This window comes from Mercenaria mercenaria, chromosome 16 (genome assembly GCF_021730395.1).
Source record: "Mercenaria mercenaria strain notata chromosome 16, MADL_Memer_1, whole genome shotgun sequence".
NCBI classification, from domain to species: domain Eukaryota; kingdom Metazoa; phylum Mollusca; class Bivalvia; order Venerida; family Veneridae; genus Mercenaria; species Mercenaria mercenaria.
In genome coordinates, this window is record NC_069376.1 from 60,589,185 (window position 1) to 60,616,043 (window position 26,859).

The following is a 26,859-nucleotide window of genomic DNA, read 5'->3' on the forward strand; positions in this document are numbered from 1 at the left end:
TACTGATCCGGAAACATTTGAACAAATCAACTTTGGTGTTTATCCTTTTCCAGGAATTCTCGTACAACACCTCACTAAACAAATCCTACCTGCCTGATATCCAGGTTCCTCCTCTTCATTAATCAGAATATTCTCGAATTCCCTAGTATTTTTATATTTGATACATGGCATAGACGTCCTGACCGATTCAAAACAAACACTGTTTCTAGAATAATAATGATCGCAAAAACGTCTGCAACCATTAAAGCCTTAATTTAGGTCTATATCAGGAATTCACAATGTGTAAATATCTTCTTTCAAGTATGTAACTTGTTTATGAATTGATGTACGGAAACATTTTTTCTTGTCCGTATTTGGTTTAGAGTCGAAAGGACACAATTTACGTCATACAGCGACTTTTCCAGTTTTTAATGACGGGGGAAGACGACAGTGGCCCCTCCGGGCATTTTTTCTCAGGCATGGGAGGGCATCTGGGTAAAACCACTGACATTCTATAAGCCTGCTGGATGGCGCCCTCATATGGAGAATTCTTCACTTGGAACGAGGTTTTGAGCCCCGTAAGGGGCAAGTGATTCCAAATCAGCGGCATTAACCACTCGGCCACAGAGGTCCCTTTTTGATATAATTATGTACTACCACAGTCTGTTCGATTTGACAACTCCACTTTACAATGAAGATACTAACTGAGTAATACTATAAGTCAGATAACAATAGTTATTTAGAAAATGTGAAACGACGTTATAACTGAACTTAAATTAGATAAAATGATATGGAATGAGGGGTGGAACTGACTACAAAAACTAGTCTGTTGATATGGACGGGCTCTTTTCGATGTCATAGGATTGATTTAATACCAAGCCCTCCCTGGGTTCTTTGTGTACTAGAATATGTACAGCCCGTTGTAATGCGATAAATAGCCGTGACAGTTGTGACAGTTTTCATCCCTGCCAAGTTTTATATCATATTCGGTAGCTCATAGATCACGCAGTTAAACATATCAAAATATAAATTCATAATGAGATGGGAACTTATCATCTTCCATAGAATGTCAGCCTTATGAATAGGTCACTGATAAAACAAAGTTGAAAGCTTAGTGCTTTGTAGTCGTTGTTCTAATACTTATCAGATAATTTCTTCAAGTTTTTGTCGACACTTTAGTTACATGCAACAGATAAAGCGAATTTAGATCTTTGGCTTGACAATTATTTCAAAATGTGTAGGGTGATAGCGTTGTTTTTCTTGTTCTTTGGAATTGGAAACTCCCAAAGCGAAAAACGATTAATTTTACACAGCGAAATGGACATAAGCCAGGAATTTGCCAGAGTGAACAAAAGGATTGACGATCAAGCACAGCACATTGAAAACTTGACAAAAACGGTTGCTGAAAAGGATAAAGAAATTGAAGTTTTGAAAGAGAAAGTTAAGAAAATTGAAACATTGCAACAATCTCTTCAAAATCTTAAAGGTAAGATAAATGTGAGAAGTATTTTAAGGAGGTAGGTTACCTTGATATTTGTAAGTGCGCATGTCCAACCGGAAGCTAACGTGACGATTTACGACGACGTTTACGACAAACTAAATGTGTTTGTATATCCATTCTTCTGGAAATAAAACTTCAACCTGCCTCCGATCTCATGTTTAATGGTTTAATAATGCAGATATAATGAATGAATTGCCGCAGAAACGCTTCAAAACATTGTTGCCTTAAAATGACGTCATTGACGTCATGACGTTACGTGCCAGTTACCGCGCAAAATTAATAACTTTCATTTTGAAAGTACGTTCTTCTGTGCTTTTTCTTTATTTGAACTATTTTTAAACAGCCATTATTTGCTGAAATACTTTTTATTAGTCTTTTGCTCTGAAAAATGATCAATATTTTGCTTCTTTTATGTAATTATATTGAAATGTTATGCGGAATGTAAGAAAATGGATGATGGTAACTGTTGTGATTTGGAATATAGTTGGCTGAAAGGTAACTTATTACGGTCATTTACAAATAAAAATTGGGCAGTTTGATTTGTTATACCTATTTCCCAGTTTCCGTTGATAATTTGTTACTTACATACTAAAACTAAGCTCTAAAATTGTTCAAATTTCAGTAAAAAAATGTGGTGTCTTGAATTAAATTGATGTTACCATGGAAACGAGGCCCGTGACCTATATGTCTAATTGTAAAATTCAAAAGCGTTGACACTGGTCTATTTAAGGAACACAACTTCGGCTTTTTATTTTCATTTCAACAATATCCATGAGAATAATAGCAGCATGCAGAACGGTTTTACAATAAAAATGTCAGACGACGGGCACTGCTGTAAGTATTTTAAGCTGTGAAATTTGTTAAATTAACTGCAATTCATACGAAAATATTACTAACGTTAGAAATAAGATGTTTTAAAGCTACATTAAGAAGAAAGATAATTTTATATAATATTTTTTTATAAGAAATTACGATAAAAAGCAACATATAAGCTATTTTAAACATCTCTGTTGCCATGGTTACTTTAAACTTTAAGAAAAACATAGTACTATGTAAAGTTCTTGGTATTTTGCTAATCATATTACCCAAATATTCCATGTTGGTCAATAACAGAATGGCACTGAAGCCGTCGAAAAACCCGTTTTCATACATAATTGTTGAAAAATGAGAGAAAATGCGTTACCATGGAAACACGAGCCCCGCGACATATACATTTTAAGCTTTTATTAGAAAGCTAATGCGCATACTAGTAAAACTATTAATTATGCAGACTTCTACGGATAACAAAGAAACCAAAATACACTGAAAAGTGTTAAATATCCGTATTTTCCTTCTTCTTTCTATATAAAATACCTTAAGAGGGTCATGTACTTCAAACCTTATAAAAATTGTACTTGAAGGGACAGAGATAAACGGAACAGAGATTGTAGCAGTTAAAACATTAAATTACACGAAATACAAAAAGTCACTGCGGTTCAACTAATTTGAATTTACCCTGGTAACAAGGTAACCTACCTCCTTAAACAAAAGTCACAATAGTGTGTCTTTGTAAATATTTAAAGGTACATGATTAATGTCAAATTTTCGCAATTTAGAAAATGTTTTCAGTAGTTAGTTATTGCAATCAAAAGGAAATATAAAGCGATTATGTGCATTTTTTTTTTTTTTTTTTTTTTTTTTGAGTTTTTTTATCTAAAACTCTTTCTATGAATACAATATGTTACTTGTAGACAACTCATAAATGCGTGTCACGATACTTGGCACTACTATCTACTTAAGCAATACTTCTTTATCGTTTTTGTGCCCCCCCCCCCTCCCCCACCCCCATGAGTGGTGGGGGCATATAGATTTGGTCTTGTCCGTACGTGCGTGCGGCCGTCCGTCCGTCCGGAGTTTGTGATGCGCCTAGCTCAAAATGTATTTGATATAAATTGATGAAACCTTGCCTGAGTCTTTATCATGATATGAACTTGCACACCTCCTATTTTTCGTCTGGCTCCATCCCTGTTTCTAGAGTTATGGCCCCTGAAATAGTCAAAAATGCACATTTTCGCATTATGACGCGCCTAGCTCAAAACGTATTTCATATAAATTGATCAAACCTCGCATGAGTCTTTATCATGATATGAACTTGCGCACCTCCTATTTATCGTCTGCCTCCGCCTCCTATTTCCACAGTTATGGCCCCTGAAATAGTCAAAAATGCACATTTTCACCTTGTGACGCGCCTAGCTCAAAAAGTATATGATATAAACTGATGAAACTTTGCATGAGTCTTTATCGTGATATAAACTTGCGCACCTTTTATTTTTCGTCTGACTCCACCCCGTATTTTAAAAGTTATGGCCCCTGAAATAGTCAAAAATGCACATTTTCACCTAATGACGTGCCTAGCTCAAAAAGTATTTGATGTAAATTCATGAAACCTTGCATGATCTTCGGGATCATTGATTTCAACTCATTTAGATTTGAAGATTGAATACTGCTAAAGCCGGTGCTAGGGGGTGTGGGCAGTGTTGCATTTTCCATTACTGCTCATGAACAGACTCAATCAAACCAAGTCTGCAATTTTCACTGTTTGCCTTGTTTTCAGTGCTCCCGAGGTATCTACTTTTCAGATTTCATTTATCATGATGTGACCATGCAGACTTGGCATTCTTCTTGGGAATCTTAGCGCTTATTACAGAATTACGGCCCTTGAAATAACCAAAATAATGGATTTTCTGTTTTTGATATTCATAGCTCCAAAAGTATATGGCCTAGAATAATGAATCCTTTATATAAAATGTTTGTTCAGGCGTATCCCCTTAAGACTGCAAACATTTGAATTATTGCCCCTTAATTGTGGACAAATGTACCAGTGGGGGCACACCCTGTGCCCTAAAGACACATTCTAGTTTTTATCTAATATCAATTCCTATTCGTTAAAAAATGAAATTGTAATTTTCATTTGGAGACATGTCCATTTAAAACTTCTACACAAATTGAAATTACCGTGACTGGCTTTTCAGTTCACTTTAAAATGAGATAGGGTGACGAAGTTCTTAAAAATGCTTTTGATCGATATATAATATGTTGCTTTTACTTTTTGTATCAATGAATTTCCACAGTCTATTCAAGGTACATTTTAAACCAAAGTATTTAATATATTGAGCATATCTGTATTCGATGATTTAACAGTATTCAGATACTGAATTAATGTTTTTTCCGTTGTAATTTTATTGCACTCTCGTATTTGCAGAATCAAGTTCAACATACGTCAGGTGGGGTCGCACAACATGCCCAAGCAACGATACGGACCTTGTTTACCATGGTAAAACCATGAAATGTTTTGATACAAAGTGAGATTAATGATCACTGTTCATTTGTTTAGAATGTAGGGGAATGTTAATTGTAATTCATTCTTTTATTTGTTTCCTCGTTGAAGTCTCGTATTAAAAACAGTCTTCCACAGATGATTTAACAATGTATGTTATATAGGGTGTATTGTACTTTACACTTTTTTGGCACGTTTTGGTTACCCAATCGCCTTTTTTACCTTTTTCAAACATATATTCTCCATTTGTTTATTCGAAAAGAAACATGGCCATTTATGATGGGTTCTTTCTTGATAAGTTATAGCATTTACGTGTAAAAAAATACTACTATTTTAGTGCAGATCTTCGAAAGACCATGTTCCGCTTAACATGCAAATGCAAAGCTTATGTTTAGAAGATATAGCTCCACAAATGTGACGGCAGTCAAGCGAAACTGACAAATTCAAGATAAATCTTTTTACGGCCTGTAAACGCAAGCTCCTACTCTTTTTGGAGGTGAGTTAAAAAAAAAAGAGCCAAAGGTACTTCCGAGGTGGCGTTCATGATCAGAACTATAGCAGAAACGTAAATAAAGGAAGAAGGTGAGTTTATTTTTTACTTTCTGTAACAAATTTAAGACCTTATTTCAACAAACGGGCAATGTAGTTCCACTCGGAAATTACAGCAGTCATACAGATGTTATACTTTAATGTATGACGGTCGATTTGTAGAGCGAAAGCATTTCTTGATGTGAGAACTTTTGAATGTTTTGGAATAGAACCGGTTCAAGCCAAAAGAGGACTTGTCTATATAGTTCGCCCTAATTTACACAAATTAAAAATTTCAAAGTCACCATACCGATCTTGTTGAAACGAATGTATTAATACTGTATGGTCTATTTTTATCCGTATGTGTGCATTTGTGACTAAGAGGATGAGATAGCGCTGCAGAGGTGGGGCCAATGCACATTAAATTTCAGGGTGTTGATTACTTTTCAGTTGTCAACAAACTCTCCGTTTTTTCTCAACTGTATTAACAGATATTTGGACTCCTTTTCACTATTGTAACATGTCTAATGGCGTTCGAACATAGGGTCATTAGTTGTATACGATATATCAATGTAAGGGACTTTCCCATTCGAGAACAGTTTTCATGGCCAACAGATTTTAGAATTAAATTCAGAAGTGGTAATCGAGATGATTATACATATCATTTATTTTTTTAATTACTCTGTTTTCAATATTTGCTTTGTTCGGTGTTATGTCAAGCTGAAGTTTTACTAAAAGTCTTATTGATGGCCTTCTTTTTACAGATTATATTAGGTACCTCAACAGCAGTTTTTAAGTGTCGTGTGGCGACAATCTGTCCCCTTGTTATATTTTCTTGTCCTTTGGGATCATGGAGTACATTCATTTTTACTGCAGTAGAATTTCATTTAAGGTCACGCACGCCTAAATAGTATTCCCTGTATATTCTATACAAAACTGACATTTTTAAAGGGCTACCAAACATAGCTAGACCCATTTCAGAGAACAAATCGTTACCTCATTTTAAAGAGATATGATAAAACTGACATAAAATGAAGAGAAATGTAAGGGTCATGTATCTTCTAAGAGAGATTTCTCTTGTCGCATTTTCTTACTGTAAAATCACATCAAAATCACACTGCTGTGACCTGGAAGTACTACTCATACTAAAATTGAGTTTCACTTCACCAAATACAACCTCCTCTCTCATTTTTTTACCAAATTGTCAAAAATACATCCACAATGAAATTTAAACAGAAACCAGCTTTAATTTTGACCTCAGTGGTCATGCCAAGTGAAAATCTAGTGTTCAAAAACCTGTCCGCCATTACGCGATCAGGCCAGATGGCTCCCACGCTGGTTCCTTTACTATAGTAAGGCTTATAAGAAAAACTAGCTTTCTGTAATAGTCTCAATTTCATTTGAATAGTACCAGTAACACATCTGCATGAAAAAATACCAAGTTTCAGCTTAATAAAATCTCTTTTCAAGGTTTTATGGCATTTTCAGTAACGCATGTCTCTGCGTCAATTTTCCTCCAAAATTGATGTCGCGACATATAGTTTTTGAGCTTGTTTTTGTCCTATCTTATATATTTTTACTATAATTAGCAAGCAAATTTCACACTAACGCTTTGATTACACCAAATGTCCCCTCTGAAAGCTATATATGGGCAAAAGTTAGTGTGTAAATGTGCATTTTTATAACCATTTCTGAGTGGAACAACACTGCCCGTTTGTTGAAAGAAGGTCTAAAATTTGTTATAGAGAGTAAAAAATTAACTCACTGACCCTCTGTCTTTGTTTACATTTCTGCTATAGTTTCGGTCATAAGCGCCACCTCGGAAGTGTCATTGGCTCTTTTTTTCAACTCCCCTCTAAAAAGAGTAGTAGCCAGCGTTTACAGGCCATGTTTTTATTGCTTGCGCAGTCACAACGCTCAGTTGTTTTTATATACGTCGCATCGTCAAACGTAATTCCAAAAACTGCAGGTTGTTGACGATTTATATTAATCATTATTTAATCAATTAGAGGAATGCAAAAGAAGGAAAGTTGTAAATTTAAAGTATAAATTGAGGTTTAGTATTTACATTTGGTTATTGAATAATTCATTGTATTTGAAAGTAATTGTAGAGGCCACCGGCGTTCTTAACAGTGTTTGTTTGTTTGTTTTGGGTTTAACGCCGTTTTTCAACAGTATTTCAGTCATGTAACGGCGAGCAGTTAACCTAACCAGTGTTCCTGGATTCTGTACCAGTACAAACCTGTTCTCCGCAAGTAACTGTCAACTTCCCCACATGAATCAGAGGTGGAGGACTAATGATTTCAGACACAATGTCGTTTATCAAATAGTCACGGAGAACATACGCCTAGCCCGAGGATCGAACTCGCGACCCCGCGATCCGTAGACCGACGCTCTACCTACTGAGCTCTTAAAATAGGCTATATGTATAAATTTACGTTAGTGGTTATAGAACTGTGATAAGAAGTATGTGTGTAGAAAAGATACACGTGTGGCAAATATTCTGTTTGACTATGCTTTGTCTGTCAGAAAAAAAAGTTTGAAGTTTGAAAGTAAGACAAATGTTATAATCTTCTTCGGGAAAGCCATTGCGTCTTTTCTATAGCTATAACAATACAAGGTTAACATATCGTGATAGTATTAATATTTACATCCTTTATTAATGCTTATTTTGAGGAGTAATCTTGGATGTCAAAACTTAATTGATAAAGCATATCAACGAAAATCATTTATTTCAGGTTATATGGCAAGCACTGCATACGCCAGCAGTGGAGGCGGCTCAAATTTCCTGTGTTTATCTCCTGATCCCCAGTGGAGCTACTACGATGAATCCATCACCAGTTTGGCAACTATAAAAGGAGTTGAGTACGAATTTTATGCTCACCACGCTGATGGTGCTGCCAAATTTTTCGGTCATGATGTTTACAACGATGACGCAGTGTGTGCAGTTTGCCACAGTCGCCGGAGTTCGAGCCTTATGATTCCCGGGAGGAATGAGTGTTACAGTGGTTGGACAAAGGAGTACAGCGGGTATCTTGTTAGTGAATATGATACGGCTACCCACGAATCGGATTTCATTTGTCTTGATGACAGACCGGAGTCTGTCGTTGGTGGAAAAAACGATGATGACGAGAGTCTTCTATACTTTGTTGAAGCATCTTGTGGGAAAAGCTTGGAGTGTCCGCCTTATATCAACGGAAGAGAGCTTACATGCGTTGTATGCACAAAATAGTCGATGAAAATAAAGATCCGTTGAGTTGTTTGATAACTATTTTTGTTATGATATGTTATAACAAGCATAATAATGTACAAATGAGCTTTTACACCAACACATAACTAGATGGGTGTTTTGATGAAAAGCCTATGTCTCCTGATTCATTTTATTTTGCTAAAGAGCCCGCCCGCTAAGCTCAATAGGGAGAGCGCAGATCTACGGATCGCGGGGTCATGAGTTCGATCCCCGGGCGGGGCGTATGTTCTCCGTGACGATTTGATGAAAGACTTTGTGTCTGATATCATTCGTCCTCCACCTCTGATTAATGTGGGGAAGCCGGCAGTTACTTGTGGAGAACAGGTTTGTACTTGTACAGAATCCAGGAACACTGGTTAGGTTAACTGCCCGCCGTTACATAACTTGAATACTGTTGAAAGTCAATGGACATTTTCTTTTAATCATATAGTCCGTAATATACGCACTATGATCATCAGAAATGTCAGTCAAATCCTACCAATAGTGTAGGAGGAGTAGCTCGTACAAAGTCTATAAAAATGACATTTAAGGGACCGGAACTAAGCAAAAATTATCTGAGCAAGACGCGCCAAAAACATGAACAATTAGGCTTTATACTAATCACATTTATGATGTGTTATTGATATCCGTCCAGAGGTTCATTTCTAAATTAAATGAAGAATTCCTTTCTTATTTGTTACTTACAATAAGAAAAACGGCACAAGCTATTGGTAACAAATTTCCAAAAATACACAAATATTCATAAGTTCGGATACAGTGTATGTACATAACGTTTTGAATAACTAACTTCATATGATTTTGCATGCTGCAGGCTTCACTTGCGGAACAGTACTGTTCATTGTAATTGACTGAAAAAGTTTTATAACGAAAAAAGAAGCACAAAAGCTATTTTATCAGTTGTTTAACAGTATGACTTTGAAATGTCCAATACTAGAAAAAAAGACATAATTTTCTCGTACAATGAGCAATGGGTACGAGTTGATACGGTTTATGCTAAAATAAGTATCGATAGAGTGGTCGTAAGTTTTATATTTTCAAATCGATCCATTTCCCGTCTAGTAAAGGCCACTTCATGTCAGATATAAGCTTTATTGATGCTTTATTCTAAAGAGGAATGTCTGTGGATGATTTAAGCTAATTTAGGGGTTAAAGGTCATTTCAGAGCTTGACCGGGCAGTATGGAGCGATCATTTTTTATTTCACCTCCATGACACGGGGTGTCGTACGCAAACCCCAGGCCTCTATCTCAAAGGTCAATGTCACACTTAGGGGTAAAAGGTCATTTTAGAGCTTGTCCGGGTTGTCACTTTGCCATGCATAAAGCAATCTTTTTCTTTGGCATAAATGTTTGCCTCAATGAGACGGGGTTTTGCGCGCAACTCCTAGACCCAGGTCAATGTCACAATTACGGGTCAACAGTATTGTTTTTATTTGGCATAAATGTTTGCCTCAATGAGATGGAGTGTCACAGGCGAACCCCAGCCCATATCTCAGAGGTCAAGGTCTCACTTAAGGGTCAAAGGGCATATAACATCTTAGGCCATAACTTTGACATGCGTTGGTCTTTTTTGGTAGATCCCATTTTGGTGGACTTACATTTTTTTTTCAGAATTATTTCTCTTTGTTGTTCCTATAAATAGCTTATTTTGTAACTTTTTTATTATTGGCCATGCGGAAAAGCCAACACCAATATCCTGTGGTACAATATGGATGATACATCAAATTTTCAGGTGTAACTTTACCCATCTCTACCTGGTATATCTGGGAATAAGGTAAACTTAACTTCAAAGCAGACGGCAGCTGTCAAAACTTTGGGTGCTCTTTAAACTAATTTTAGGACTTTTGAAGTTAATGCCTGATTGGTATAAGCAAAATGGCGAAAATAAGTAAGAATATCATATTTTAACATATATCTTTCGTACTTCCATCATCCAACTTTGAATTTGCGTGACATTCCAGCCGGTGTTTACAAATGAAATATCACGTGACCTGTCAAAATGGACGCTTGTGTTGCGTCATTTCCTTTTTACATGCATGTGTTTGCATTGTGCGGGGAGTAGCAATGTAACAAACTACATTTGGCAAATAATCGGTATGGACTCCAATTAAACCTCTTTGGTATTGATTAATCTTATTTTATTTTATTTGAATCAAAAGTATACTTATGTTTTTATTTAAAAATATGTAAAGGTTATGAATGTCTACACGGACAGGCACGTTGCGTATTGAAAACAAATAGAAGTTACTCAGGCTATCAGAACCCAAAGTGTCTGGTAAAAGACTACCAAAGTCTCAAAGAAAAGCTACCAAAGCCTAAAGTAAAACAAAATGCCAAGCTACCTGGTCTTAGAATTAAAATATGTCCACATCATTGGCCAACTCAAGTAACTGTAGTAAGATTACCAAACTGTATTACAGATGAAAACACATGTGCACCTGGTAAAACTCGTCGAAAAAGAGGTAAATGGCGTCATTTCCCGGTTGGACTAAATCGTATATTATCCTAGTCAATAAGGAAATTCAAATTTTGCTCCAAACGTTGTGTTATGATAGTAAACTATATTATAAACAGCATTATTTATGTTATACTATAAGTAAAAAGATGTTAAGTAAAGGCATGCAGTAAATTACTATGCCATCGGTATACATGTAGATATAACCTTTTGTTTCAGATGAGCCCATACATGTACTTTCATACTGTTTATATTGGATATAAAGAGATTTTTATATATAGAAGTACCTAAACAATTTTAGATTTGATTGAAATTAAACTACTCATTCATTGATGTCGAATTTCGACCGTTGACAATTTTGACAATTTTTTTGTCAAGTTAAGACGCATTACCGTTAAATTATGACACTGAACAATGATGCATTGCGTAGCAACTTAGAGAATAGATATCACCAGCTAGCGTAATATTGTATACACTTATTGAATGGCTTGTCGGTGTATAGTCAAAGCTATTGCCTGATTTCCAAAAGGACATGTGATCAGAAATTAATTTACACAGTTATATTTCTATTCATTATTTAACTTTTTAACCAAGGTAACACTTTTGGATATAGACCGGGCGTGTAGCATACACTATAGACCGGCGAATTAAATATAAGAATTCATATAATAATATAATTATATGGTGATTTTGATCGTAGTTTAGTTATAGCGCTATTTGTTTACATACATATTTAGAAAAACAGAATTACAATACATGTAGGTATCGCATATATAAAACTTTGTCCGAAGCTTTGCCCGCCCGCTTAGCTCAGTAGAGAGAGCGCAGATCAACGGATCGCGGCGTCATGAGTTCGATCCCCGGGCGAGGCGTAACTTTTCCGTGACGATTTGATAAAAGAAGCTGTGTCTGAAATCATTCGTCCTCCACCTCTGATTCATGTGGGGATTTTGTCAATTATTTGCGATGAACAGGTTTATACTGGTACGGAATCCAGGAACATGTGCACTGATTAGGTTAACTGTCCGCCGTTACATATCTGAAATACTATTGGAAAACGGCGTTAAACTCAAAACAAACAAACAAACAAACAAACTCTCCGAAGCTTACTTCTATTGGAATACAGCCCGTTGTAATGCGATAACAAGGTTAGCTTTTTAAAAAGCTAGAAAGCGGCTCGGTTCGTTCTTTTTATCAGGTAAGATGTGGACATATGCACATCATATGCACAAACTGTTCCCCGTTGAATGACAGCAAAGCAAAGAGCTACCAACGCAATAACAGTGCGTTGCCTACCAGCAAACCTGTCCGTAAAATAAGGATAACCCTGGTGACATAGTCCCCTCGTATATCTTACTGGTCGTACCATTATCACTTACCCATGAAGGCTTTATAATTTTGGTTGTTTCAACAATTTGTCTTGCATTCTCTGGATTGTGTGGGGCCTATTTCTTCCCGGGAAACTTCAGTGTAGAGTGTTAGTCTAAAAACCGAAATACGCGAAACGAAACGAAAAGAGCCCGAGTTAACTTAGTTCTGTACTGCCTATTGGCTCATAATCACAAATTAGTAATGTTACTTATGCCATGTTTATCTAGCACTTGTGTCCTAAATTAGAACATTTTCTGTTGCATGTGTGACTCAATCGAGTTCAAGTGCAGTATGCATTAACCGTGGCTCCCGATCAGTACCTTCAGTGCTTTGATCTTATGACGTCTCTTTTCGTTTCAAAGACATATTTGGGTTACTATACTTATGGCCGCCAAACATGGGGGTAAATTTATGCTTCTACTGGTTACTATGCAAAACGTAATATTTGGTCTCCGGTTTTTTCCTTTCTTTTTTTATTGATACGATGAAGCTGGAATCTAGGTTGGTCCTAATTTTCGGAACATTCGGAGTTCTAGGTGTGTTCATGTTGTTTTCTCACTAAATTCCTAACGCAATACCTGCTCGCCGAGGCGAGCCAGCAATAGCCGTGACAGTTGTAACAGTTTTCATCCCTGCCAAGTTATATATTGTATTCGGCAGCTCATAGATCACGCAGTGAAACATATCAAAATATAAATTTATAATGAGATGGGAACCTATCATCTTCCATAGAATTTATGCCATATGAATAGGTCACTGATAAAACAAATTTGAAAGCTCAGTGCATTGTAGTCGTTATTCTAGTACTTATCAAGATAATTTCTTCAAGTTTTTGTCGACAATTTTGTTACATGCAACAGATAAAGCGAATTTAGATCTTTGGCTTGACAATTATTTCAAAATGTATAAGGTGATAGCGTTGTTTTTATTGTTCTCTGGAAATGGGAACTCCCAAAGCGAAAAACGATTAATTTTACACAGCGAAATAGACATAAGCCAGGAATTTGCCAGAGTGAATAAAAGGATTGACGATCAAGCACAGCACATCGAAAACCTGACAAAAACGGTTGCTGAAAAGGATAAAGAAATTGAAGTTTTAAACGAGAAAGTTAAAGAAATTGAAACATTGAAACAAGCTCTTCAAAATCTTAAAGGTAAGGTAAATGTAACATGTATTGTCAACAAAAGTCACAATAGCGTGTTCTTTGTAAATACTTAAAGCTACTGCTGCCTCCAGATTTATGTCAAATTTCCGCAATTTAGAAAATGTTTTCAGTAGTTAGTTATTGCAAAAAGTGATTATGTGCATCTTATGAGTTTTTTATCTATAAAACTCTTTCTATGAATACAATATGTAGACAACACATAAAAGCGTGTCACAATATTTGACACTACTATCTACTTAGGCAATACTTCCTTATCGTGGTGGAGGCATATAGATTTTGTCTTCTCCGTGCGTCCGTCCGTGCGTGAGGCCGTCCGTCCGAAGTTTGTGACGCGCTTAGCTCAAAAAGTATTTGATATAAATTTATGAAACCTTGTCTGAGTCTTTATCATGATATGAACTTGCGCACCTTCTATTTTTCGCATGGCTCCGCGCTCTATTTCAACATTTAAATAGTTAAATAATGCACATGAAATAGTTATGATGCCCTGAAATAGTTAAAAATGCACATTTTCACCTTGTGACGCGCCTTTCATATAAATTGATGAAACCTTGCATGAGTCTTTATCGTGATATGAACTTGCGCACCTCCTATGTTTCTTCTGGCTCCATTCCTATTTCTAGAGTTATGGCCCCTGATATTGTCAAAAATGCTCATTTTCACATTGTGACAAGCCTACCTCAAAAAGTATGTCATATAAACTGATTAAACCTCTCATGAGTCTTTATCATGATATGAACTTGCGCACCTCCTATTTTTCGTCAGGCTCCACCCCGTATTTTAAATGTTATGGCCTCTGAAATAGTCAAAAATGCACATTTTCACCTAATGACGTGTCTAGCTCAAAAAATATTTGATGTAAATTCATAAAACCTTGCATGAGTCTTTATCATGATGTGACCTTGTACACTTGGCATTCTTCTTGAGAATCTTAGCGCTTATTACAGAGTTACGGCCCTTGAAATAACCAAAATTGTGGATTTTTGTTGGTGATGCTCATAGCTCAAAAAGTATATGGCCTAGAATAATGAATCCTTTATATAAAATGTTTGTTGAGGCTATATCCCCTTAAGACTGCAAACATTTGAATTATTGCCCCTTAATTGTGACAACTGTACCAGTGGGGCACACCCTGTGTCCTACAGACACATTCTAGTTTTTATCTAATATCAATTCCTATTCGTTAAAAAATGAAATTGTAATTTTCATTTGGAGGCATGTCCATTTAACTTCTACACATATTGAAATTACCGTTACTGACTTTTCAGTTCACTTCAAAATGAGATAAGGTGACGAAGTTCTTAAAAATGCTTTTGATATATATATATAATATGTTGCTTTTACTTTTTGTATCAATGAATTTCCACAGTCTATTCAAGGTACATTTTAAAGTATTAATTATATTGAGCATATCTGTATTCGATGATTTAACAATATTCAGATACTGAATTAAGGTTTCTTCCGTTCTAATTTACTGCACTCTCGTATTTGCAGAATACAGCTCAACATATGTCAGGTGGGGTCGCACAACATGCCCAAGCAACGATACGGACATTGTTTACCATGGTAAATGTTTTGATACAAAGTGAGATTAGTGACCACTGTTCATTTGTTCGACGCCGCCAGGAGGCGGCGTCGAGTATATGGGATACACTTTTATTTTGGACCCTGTAAAGATGGTAGTGAATAGTTTCGGAATGATAAACTGAACACAGTGAATAGTTTGTAAAAGGACCCACGATATTGCACAATAGATTTTAGTGAATAAACAAAAAATGGCAAAAAGAAAACATAAAAAAATATATGTAATGCAATTTATTAATATAAAACTATGTTACCTGTCTTTCCTCTCCTTATTTGTAGAGCAGAAAATATTTTTTTATTTACAATTTCGTCAAAATGTTGATCCGATTTATTGATAAAGGAGGTTACTCTGTAAGTCAAGTTTTCTATTTCTGACCTAAGCATGACCTATTTACCTATCGCATTTTATATATATAGAACACACCGCAGATATACCATACTGCAACGCGTGAATTGCGGTCATGTATTTTACAATAACCTTTCAGAGAATACATGTATTAAAAAATAAAAATACGGAAAATTACACTTTGCCTGCATAAAATTCCTTGAAAAAATGTATTAACAAATTAAATAAAGGAATCAATAAGCATATATATGTTGAAATGAACGTAGGAAGAGCCACTGTTAACTTATTTTTAACCTTTTGTCTTATTTTCTTTGTTGATAGGTACATTGATGTAATTTCAGAGTGCACACATTTTTGCAGATTCCTTAAACAGTTGTATATTTATATAATTGTTATGGTTACCTTAACTTTGAAGCATAGAGTTTCCCATTTGTGACCACATGTTCAACTGGTCAGAATATTTCTAAATATTTTATAAACTCATCTTGATTCTAACCTTTGACTTTCATTTCCATTTTTTTTTTTTTTTGCTTATGTGTCATATACTCATTGTTTACAGATATTCACTGTCAACTAAGGTGTGCAATAAAGGGCCATCATTTGTCAGTGTGTCAGCATACTGGTTATATGATCCAGGGAAGTGCCTACGCCTTTAGTATCTTGAACAATGGTTTGGGTCCAATCGCTAAGGTGACTATGTCTTAGACTAGCTGACAAACGATGTAGAATGTCCTTTGTTAAAACATAAAGCTGGTGAGACCAAATATCTCAGATATAGAATTTTCCTCTGGCTACCTTGCCTAAATGATTCGTGTACCAATGATTCGTAAATGATTTTAATTATGAGCTAGACAATTTCAGGGATCAAGCAAATCAATAAATATTTCAAACTAACAATTTCCATTTAGCTCAAACTCCTATAGGCTGGAGACTCTATACTTGACTGGTCTTTTTGTTGAAGTTCCCGTCAGACAATGTCTTTGAATCAACAACATACGAGTCCTATCGCATAGATGCTCGGCTTCTGTCCTCTCAAACTCTATATGATTGCCCTGACTCCTGGATGCTCAGCGCCTATATGCTATCATATGTAGCATTCAACTACCATATAGGTATTATCTCCGATGCCTTGGCTGTACTTCGCCAATAATGCTGAACCGTCTATAAGCTGGAACTCTCCTACTATCTCAGTAGATTACCAAACTCTGGGTCTCTGTCTCAGCTTCCCGATGCTCAGCCTATATATGCTATCGTCTATAGCATTCAATTACCTTTAAGGTAAAACTCCTATGAACTGTCCCTATAGCTCGAAACCTTATCGAAATTCTGCTACTCTTCTTTAGTCTAAGAACTTCCAAAGTCTTCTTTTTAATAATTTATCCGCCCTGACAGGGTAACTGCAATAGTCTCCTTCTCAAGGTACTGGGATAAATTATTAGTTGAATCCTCGATGTGTCTTCTTCAACCGCTGGATACCGAATGAGCTCTCTGTCATCCATCTACCTATTTATACCCCAGCAGACGTGCTATTTTTAGAACTTGTTTCTGATTGGTCCAAATTTAAACATAACATTTTACAACGAGTACTTGGGGCGCTTTTGTTTGCAAAAATCCGGTTTGGGTTTTAGGTTTTGGTTTGGATAAAAAATAATGATAAACTTAAACTGGTTTCGGTTAAAATGAGTTCTTGAACAAACAGGCGGTTTGTATGAACAAAATGACGAATCTAGAAAAATAGTGATTAAATTTATTTTATGGACTAAGCACATTGATAAAATTACAAAAAAGGCAAATTCAACCTTGGCTCTACTCCGTAGAAATTTTCGCCACTGTCCATCAGAATGCAGAAAAGTGCCTACTTAGCTTTAATACGATCAACTCTCGAATATAGTGCATTCGTTTGGGACCCTTACTTAGAAGGCGATATTAATAAGTTAGAACGTATCCAGCGTCAGGCAGCGAGATTTATTACCGGCGACTACAGGTCTAGAGAAAAAGGATCGGTCACAAACATGTTGGAATCTTTCAAACTAACTCCACTTCAGGATCGTAGAAGAACCAGTCGACTTGTGTTTCTCTACAAAGTGGCCGGGGGTCTGGTGCCAGCTATACACCCTTCGGATTACCTACAAACTGTAACTCGTAAAAGACAAATCAGAGCAAAATCATATAGTGATTTCCAAGTGTCAAACATTGTTGAAAACCAAGTAATAAACAATACCAGAGGTTTTAGTGTTAAGCATTGTAAATCTGAGCAATTGAAAAACTCATTTTTTGTGAAAACTATAATTGAATGGAACCACCTGGACGATAGGGTGGTCCGCGCAGACAACAGAGGGCTTCAAGTCTGCCCTTCTTCACGATTAAGCACCTCCCTCCAGTGTGCGAAGCTGTAACAGGCCCTACACTGTAAAACATACAGATACAGATTTATTCTAAATGGAGATAAATGACAGATTTTGTATCTAAGAGCCAAACATATTAAATAACATGTACTACTATTACTACTCCTCACGTGCCGCCACAATTTAACATAGCAAGGCTAATTATGGCATAGACAGTTGAGTCACTTCCTTTTGCACTCGAGAACATTAGACCAATTGAGTGAATACAAATGATAGTTTTTGTTAAGTTTAATGTCAGACTGACAGAATTATAGATCATATGTCAACTTTCAGTGCATTATTTAAGGCATGGGCGGGCAGCTAGGTAAAGCCACTGTCCGTTAAGTCAGCTGGATTACTTAAAAATCCACACATGAAAGAATTCTACACCCTGAGCAAGGTTCCGAGCACACTGCAGTGAAGGACAAATAAATTAATATCAGCTACCCTAACCATCCGGCCACAAAGACTAAGACTGAGATGTAATCATATAACTGTATCCACTATCCAGCAGACTTTTTTTTTTATTTCAATTTGATGAAAATTAGAGATTAAGTGTTTTGTAACAGGGATAACTCCTAAATTGAAATCATTGCTGTTTCCTTGTTTTAGACACACTCAGCAAAGTTTGACAGTTGTGATGTAGTTAATGTGCAAAAATAGATGACGTTATACTACTCAAGGTTCAAGCAAAGCACATATACTCTGACTCTGGTGCTGGACTGATTTAAGTAAGCAGTTGTATTTTAGGCCAGCGAGTGTATCTTACCTCACAAAAACATGTTTAAATAAATATTAATTAAGATTCTTCAAAAATGGTTGACATATTTAACCTCTGACATTTTTTTCTGATGACGCATTGTATATTCAAAATCCGGATGGCATCCAATGACACCCCTGACTTGATCAGATAATACTTAATACTTTGAACTTTTATGTCACTGTATTAGGTGGGGGAGAAACCATGGATATACATTATTAAACATAATTGATACTTATGTATATAGTTATATGTATTTCGGTGAATTGAAATTTCTCTACACTAAACGCAGCCACAGGAAAACACTACAGCAATTTCAAGGCAGAGACTGACGCACTCATGAAGGCCGTCTCAATGATTGAAAACTCGGCAGAAGAAAGTTCCTCAGTCGTCTTTCTTACAGATGCACTGTCTGTCATGGAAGCTCTTATCAACAATAAAGCTCCGCAGCTAGCCAGGAGAATGCAGCACCTGAGTATAACCTGCAAAGTAGCACTTCAGTGGATTCCATCCCATTGTGGACTTGCAGGCAATGAAGAGGCAGACAAACTGGCTAAGTTAGGAGCTCAGTCAGAACAACCAACAGAACATGTGAGTCACAAGGGGAAAGTCACCATCACTAATGAGACAATGCATTATCAATTGAAACAAACTTGTGCAAACTTGTTTTCGAAGTTAGCATTGTAATAAATTGTACAACATTTGACAACAAGGATCAGCTCTTTTTACAGACTTAATAGTCATTTTTATTTTTGTTGTTGATAACTGCTTTGTCTATATTGAAATGGTTATTTCATGAGGACACGATTTTATAGAATTCACCTTTTGAAGATAAAAACGATGGTATTTATGGCTTGTTAGAAATTAATTACACAACTATGAAATCCATGAAAATTAGTCCTCCACAAGTATGTATGACTTTGCAGTGTTTTGCGGCCATTTTTCTGCTTTTGTTAACAGGTCCTAGAGCTGTCAGTCAAGTTATTTTCAATTAATATCTTGTCAGGGATAAAAAACAAGAGGGCCAAGTGGCCCTGGTCGCTCACCTGACAAGCCAATGATGCACTATGGTTGTAGGAGAACAAGTTAATGACTGAAAATGTTATTTGAACAATTTTGGTAGAGGACCACCCAAGGATCATTCCTGTAAAGTTTCCTTAAATTTGGCTCAGCAGTTTCACAGGAGATAATGGTGCAATATAGGCTCGGCCAACCCGGTTGGGCTCACACCCTCAACATCTCGACCAAAGCAATCCTTGATGAAAATCATAATACGTTTTTTTTTTCTCCAGGTTCAAATATCATGTCTTCTATTTTTTATGAATTTTTGAAATCAAGAGTTTTTCCTATATAAGTCTATGTAAAAACAAGTATCCCTGGGGCGGGGACAATCTTGACTCCAGGGCCATGATTTGAAGAATCTTGGTAGAGGTCAACTAGATAATGACATACACCAAATATCTAAACTCTAGCCGTTGTAGTTTCAGACAAAAAGAATTTTCAAGATTTCCCTCTATAATTCTATGTAAAACAAGTAGCCCCTGGGGCGGGGCCAATTTTGACTCCAGGGCCATGATTTGAATAATCTATGTAAAAACAAGCAGTCCCGAGGGTGGGGCTAATTTTGACTGCAGGGCCACGATTTGTATATTCTTGGTAGAGGTCCACTAGACAATACTACACACCAAATATCTTAACTCTAGCCATTGTAGTTTCAGACAATTTTTTTTAAAGATTTTCCTATACAAGTCTATGTAAAAAACAAGTAATCCCTGGGGCGGGGCCAATTTTGACACTGGGGCCATAATTTGAACAAATTTTCTAGAAATTCGGTTAGGTGAGTTAAACAAGTTTGGTGAACATGCAAAAATAAATAAAAGCGCTATCGTGAACACAAGGCTAAAATCTGCAATTTTAGCCATTTCAGGGGGCATAACTCCAAGACCCATCGTGCAATATGGCTGGTTTTCGAAAGTAACCGAGATCTAATAGAGATACAAGTTATGTGCAAGTTTGGTTCAAATCAAATGAGAAATGAAAGCGCTATCATGAACACAAGCTCAATTGTGCAGATTTTAGCCATTTCAGGGGGCATACAGGGCCCACACTGGGCTGAAAAAAGTAGGAGCCACCTTTTTTTTTTTCGGGAACGGTGGGGAGGGTGCTGGAGAGGTTTCCCTTCCCGCAGCGCGTTGAAATTTTTTTCACTTACCATAAACAAATGATATTCTAGCTATATAGGGGGACTTTTGAATGAAAGTGGGTATACCTCTAAAGCAAGTTTTGTATTTTAAAATGTTGTTGGATGTTTGAATCAATCCATCTGAAATATTTTTCCATTACAGCTTCTTTTTGTTGTGGGCCTACTATGTAAATGCATGGCTCTGGGGTTGTGTTTTTTGTGTTCTGTGCTTCCGAGAAATCTACCTTTACAGTATTATCTTCTGTGTTGGTAACTTTGGTAAAACCAATACAGAATTACATTTCAAATCCACTCCTAACTTTTAAAGACATTAAAAAAACATGGCAAACACCTTTACTAATTACTTACTAAGATCTGACGGTGGCTACAACGTTAAAAAAATCATCAAACCGTTCATTATTTTGCCGATTTGTTTATCAATTATTTGATCCATGGAAATTAAAGGCATCAAACATTTAATCTGCCGTAATGACAACAAAACAAAACGATTATTCTTACCCGATAATTGGTTGCTAACTGATTGAAAATTGCATCTTCTCGCGTGTCAAGATGTTTATTACACATTGCACATTACACATTGTTAAATGTAAAGTGAACGCAGACTGGGTAGTACTATCTCAAAATAAGTTATTTTTATAAGGTAAATTATCGGAACCAGTCAACTGTTTTTTAACAAAATTTCTCGGAGGTTACGATTTAGAACGTCTGAAACAAAATGGCGGTCCAAATTACGATGATTTTTTCATTTTCGCCACTCGCGATTTTTCTTCGCCACTTTCATCGCAAATTCGCCAAATGGCTCAAGTGGCGAACGGCAGCGTGGGCCCTGGCATAACTCCAAGACCTATCTTGCAATATGGCTGGTTTTCGAAAGTAACCGAGATCTAATAGAAATACAAGTTATTTGCAAGTTTGGTTCAAATCAAATAAGAAATGAACGCGCTATCCTGAACACAAGCTCAATTGTGGACGGACGGACGACGGACAAAAGACCATACTAAAAGTTTCACCTACTTTCAGTCAGGTGAGCTAAAAATGAAAATTTAATTGGAAATTAAAATTTTATTGATATGAATAGTTGTATGCATGAAAATAAAAAAAATACTCATTTTGCTCTTAAAATTTAGTCAGACTAGGGAACTGCTTTGCATAATTATGTATTTATATACTAATGATGTTTATGTGCATATAAAGTTATGTCAATGTGCATAGGGCTTCTTGCTAGGACTTGAACCTAGAATTCTTACAAAAGTAAGTGTGTTTCTTTACACTACAAGAAGTGATCCCTTGCTTAGCAACAGAGACATTTATTTAAATACAAAATATTGCATTTGTATGTTATCCTTCAGAAACAGACACATTTACTATAAATTAAAACTTTATACTATAACAGTAATTGGATTTTGGACTGTCGGAGGTCGAATAATCTTGGAACGAAATGAATGGAATATTTCGACCATGTTAAGAGAAACTGATTATAACGATGTATACATGCCAATCAAAGAGAATGTTTTCAGAAGTAATTATTGACAAATGAATTCGGCTGAGCATAAAGATTACCACGGGTTTTCTCATGAAATTAACAAATTCTTTTTTTTTCCTTACTCATTTCCATTTTGGTCCAGACGGTCCGCCATTTTTTCTCGAACTGCAATAAATTTCGGATACAACAAACCGAACAAACCGCCTCCGGAGGCAGTTTGGTCGGTTTGACAAACCGGTTAGCGGTTTTTTAAAACAAATGACACAAACCTTTTCCAGATCAAAACCAGTTTTACAAAACAAATCGAAAGTTTGGCAAACCGGTTTGAAACCGAACTGAGTTTGTTACAAACAAAAGCGCCCTTGCTCTATCAAATATCTGGTTCCCTTTAACTTTTGTATATGACATAATGTGCGAAGCTGGCACCCAGCTATCCATATAATGAACCCAAATCAACCATAAATGACCCAAATTCTATTAATAACAGCAATTCAACAAAAAATATAGCAATGGCAACATGAAAAGGGAGTCAAGCACTGTCTGTGCTTATGTGTTACGTTATCAATATATTAAATATACAAATTATTCTGACACAGTGACAAGTTAATACTTCTTTAAAATGTGGTTAGATCGAAATATCAAAAGCCACGGGACCATAACTTATCAAAGCATCAGTGACTTTCAAATAGATTTCCATGTTGAATTTATATTTTCATTAATTTTATGTGACTAGTCAGTTGCGCTGGTTGTATTATATCTTGTTACTTGTTTCTTTTTTTTCTTGTTCTTCTTTTTGCTTTTATAGATAGTTTGTTTTTGTATCTGTCCATTCCTGTCTAACTTAAAAAAAATGATTTTCATTAAAACATTTTCTACACTTTGGCAGTGGGTTATTATGCTTGCTAAATTTCTTGTAATATTAGATTTGAATCTAGACACTGACATATTCCTAGTAACCTTACGGTTCAACGAGGACTTCAAGTTTACCGTTCGTCCGAAAAAAAAATGAATTCTATGATATTTCAAAAGCATATAGGAAAGATTCATGACATTTGCTTTGTGAATAGGGACAATATAAAGATTATTCATGTTATATCATTCTTTTCTCGGACAAAATTTTAGTTGTTTTGGCAACGGAAACAGTAAAATGCTGTGTATAATCTGCATTCTGAAATCTATAATGTAGGTGACTAAGGTCCATGAAACTTCATCAGTGAATGAGGAATAATTACTTTAATTTTGTATGTAAAGGGACCACCTACTCGCAATGTCAATGTCATTGAATACTTTTCTATTATGTTTATTCTTCATATTTTTAACAGTTTATAACATATATTGTATTATGTGCTAATGTTGATAATTTGTAACCAGGCAGAGTAGTAAAGTAATGATTAGGTGATTTATCATATTGCAATAAATGTACTTCAGGCACAACACTTGGCGGCGTCTTTGATGCTTGCATCAATGAATTTCCTTGTTTAGTATGTAGGGGAATGTTAATTGTAATTCATTCTTTTATTTGTTTCCTCGTTGAAGTCTCGTATTAAAACAGTCTTCCACAGATGATTTTACAATGTACGTTATATAGGTTGTATTGCATTTACAGTATAAGCCAGCCCGCCCGCTTAGCTCAGTAGGTAAGAACGTTGGTCTACGGATCGCGGGGTCGCGAGTTCGATCCTTGGGCGGGGCGTATATTCTCCGTTACTATTTGATAAACGACATTGTGTCTGAAATCATTAGTCCTCCACCTTGGCAGTTACTTGTGGGGAACAGGTTTGTACTGGTACAGAATCCAGGAACATTGGTTAGGTTAACTGCCCGCCGTTATATGACTGAAATACTGTTGAAAAACGGCGTTAAACCCAAAACAAACAAAAACAAACAAACAGTATAAGCCACGTTTTGGTTACCCAGTCGCCTAACTGTTGACATTTTAGGCCAAATTGTTTTTCTCACCTTTTTCAAACATATATTCTCCGTTTGTTTATTCGAAAAGAAACATGGCCATTTATGCTGGGTTCTTTCTTCTTAAGTTATAGCATTTACGTATAAAAACATAATACTATTTTAGTGCAGAAAGACCATGTTCCACTTGACTTACAAATGCAAATCTTATGTTTAGAAAAATAAAAGATATAGCTCCACAAATGTGACGGCAGTCAAGCGAAACTGACAAATTCAAGATAAATCTTTTTCACGGCCTGTAAACGCAGGCTCCTACTCTTTTTGGAGGCGAGTTGAAAAAAAGAGCCAAAGGTACTTCCGAGGTGGCGTTCATGACCAGAACTATAGCAGATCGGTATGGTGACTTTGAAATCTTTAATTTGTGTAAATTAGGGCGAAATATATAGACACATGTCCTCTTTTGGTTGGAACCGGTTCTATTCCAAAACTTTCAAAAGTTCTCACATCAAGAAATGCTTTCGCTCACATACATTAAAGGTATAACATCTGTATAACTGCTGTAATTTCCGAGTGGAACTACATTGCCCGTTTGTTGAAATAAGAAAGATCTTAAATTTGTTACAGAAAGTAAAAAATAAACTCACCTTCTTTCTTTGTTTACGTTCAAACGTAATTCCAAAAACTGCAGGTTGTTGACGATTTATATTAATCATTATTGAATCAGTTAGAAGAATGCAAAAGTAGGAAAGTTTTAAATTTAAAGTATAAATTGAGGTTTAATATTTTCGTTTGGTTATTGAATAATTTAGCGTATTTGAAAGTAATTGTAGAGGCCACCGGCCCTCTCAACAGTGATCAATGTGCTTTAGTATATGTATGAATTTACGTTAAAGCGGATAAAGAACTGTGATAAGAATTGTGTGTAGAAAAGATACACGCGTGACAAATATTCTGAAATTTGACTTTGCCTTTTCTGTCAGAAAAAAAGAAAGTTTGAAGTTTGAAAATAAGACAAATGTTATAATCTTCTTTGGGAAAGCCATTGCGTCTTTTCTATACCTAAAAGAATATAGGGTTAACATAGATAGTATTAATATTTACTTCCTTTATTAATGCATATTTTGAGGAGTAATCTTGGATGTCAAAACTTGATTTATAAAGCATATCAACGAAAATTATTTATTCCAGGTTATATGGCAAGCACTGCATACGCCAGCAGTGGAGGCGGCTCAAATTTCCTGTGTTTATCTCCTGATCCCCTGTGGAGTTACTACGATGAATCCATCACCAGTTACGTAAAAATAAAAGGAGTTGAGTACGATTTTTTTGCTCACCGCGCTGATGGTGCTGCCAAATTTTTCGGCCATGATGTTTACAACGATGATGCAGTGTGTGCAGTTTGCCACAGTCGCCGGAGTTCGAGCCTTATGATTCCCGGGAGGAATGAGTGTTACAGTGGCTGGACCAAGGAATACAGCGGGTATCTTGTTAGTGAATACGAAACGGCTACCCACGAATCAGATTTCATTTGTCTTGATGACAGACCGGAGTCTCTCGTTGGAGGAAAAAACAATGATGACGAGAGTCTTCTATACTTTGTTGAAGCGTCTTGTGGGAAAAGCTTGGAGTGTCCGCCCTATATCAACGGAAGAGAGCTTACATGCGTTGTATGCACAAAATAGTCGATGAAAATAAAGATCCGTGGAGTTGTTAAATAACTATTTTTGTTATGATATGTTATAATAAGCATAATAATACACAAATTTTGCAGAGTCGCTTTTATACCAACACATAACTACACTCATAGACATTTATAATCGGCCACCTATAATTTTCATATATTTCTTTAAGAATACGCTGAAAATAAAACACTAATGTATACCATCAATTTATTTAATATCTTAATAACAACATGGGCTGTTTCAATTCATTAGAACATTTCAGATTTGGTAACAACAACAGTTTAAATATCATTTTTATAGAACTTTATGTCAGATATAAGCTTTATTGGTGGTTTATTCGAAAAAGGAATGTATGTGGATGATTTAAGCTAATTTAGGGGTTAAACATGCATTACTCTATATTTTTTGGTAGATCCCATTTTGTGGACCTACATTTTTTTTTTGAATTATTGCCCTTTGTTGTTCCTATAAATAGCTCATTATTAATTGTAATACATGACTGAGTACCAGTTTCGTATATTGATCTTACAGCTTAGGTAGCAGATGCCGGTTTTTTCTAGTACTTCGGACTTCCGAGCGATGTGGCCAAGTCAGACGGCTTCTGATATCTTACGAGATGCAGACCTGAAAATAAAAAGATACCTGTTTACATCTTACTTGAAGAAGAAATAAAATACATAGTAAACTTCATACAAAGCATAGATTTTTAAATCCACAAGCCGCCTGAAAGATAATTTCAGCCCGCGAAACTACATGACATTTCAGCCCAAATTAGCCATTTTTCCAAGTGGCCTGAAAATGTTAGGGGAAATGATAGAGCCAAATGGCCACATTCATTCAGTACTCAGTTTCAAGTATTACTTGCAGAGCTGGACAAAAATACCTGTCAACCGATTACTTTTTTTCACTATTTTCAACTGTGTGAGGCCTGTATGTTATTTGACA

General features: G+C 35.9%; 1 protein-coding gene and 1 long non-coding RNA gene across 4 annotated transcripts; both read left to right on the plus strand.

Annotated features, from left to right (window-relative positions):
- The first annotated feature begins 1,115 nt into the window (after positions 1–1,115).
- On the plus strand, positions 1,116–26,079 carry LOC123540904 (uncharacterized). 3 transcript variants are annotated; one of them, XM_053527216.1, is made up of 3 exons: positions 1,116–1,465; positions 15,059–15,130; positions 25,421–26,060. In XM_053527216.1, the coding sequence occupies exons 1-3, from the start codon at positions 1,213–1,215 to the stop codon at positions 25,912–25,914; spliced, it is 819 nt and encodes a 272-aa protein (XP_053383191.1). In that variant the 5' UTR covers positions 1,116–1,212; the 3' UTR covers positions 25,915–26,060. The 3 variants fall into 3 exon arrangements, with proteins under 3 accessions (XP_053383191.1, XP_045182164.2, XP_053383192.1); XM_045326229.2 differs by lacking the exons at positions 15,059–15,130; positions 25,421–26,060 and adding exons at positions 4,722–4,793; positions 8,063–8,586 and having other exon boundaries at positions 1,126–1,465; XM_053527217.1 differs by lacking the exon at positions 1,116–1,465 and adding an exon at positions 13,232–13,552 and having other exon boundaries at positions 25,421–26,079.
- LOC128549750 (uncharacterized) lies at positions 17,122–19,364 on the plus strand. Its single transcript, XR_008367910.1, has 2 exons — positions 17,122–18,609; positions 18,931–19,364. It is a non-coding gene; the product is annotated as an uncharacterized LOC128549750 (long non-coding RNA).
- Positions 26,080–26,859: the final 780 nt, after the last annotated feature.

What these genes read in the sequence shown, in the direction of transcription:
- LOC123540904 (XM_053527216.1), top strand. Translation starts at nt 1,213, where the DNA reads ATGTGTAGGGTGATAGCGTTGTTTTTCTTGTTCTTTGGAATTGGAAAC. An exon ending in ATCTCTTCAAAATCTTAAAG is followed by an intron (nt 1,466 to 15,058) that starts GTAAGATAAATG and finishes TCGTATTTGCAG; the next exon opens with AATACAGCTCAACATATGTC. An exon ending in TACGGACATTGTTTACCATG is followed by an intron (nt 15,131 to 25,420) that starts GTAAATGTTTTG and finishes TATTTATTCCAG; the next exon opens with GTTATATGGCAAGCACTGCA.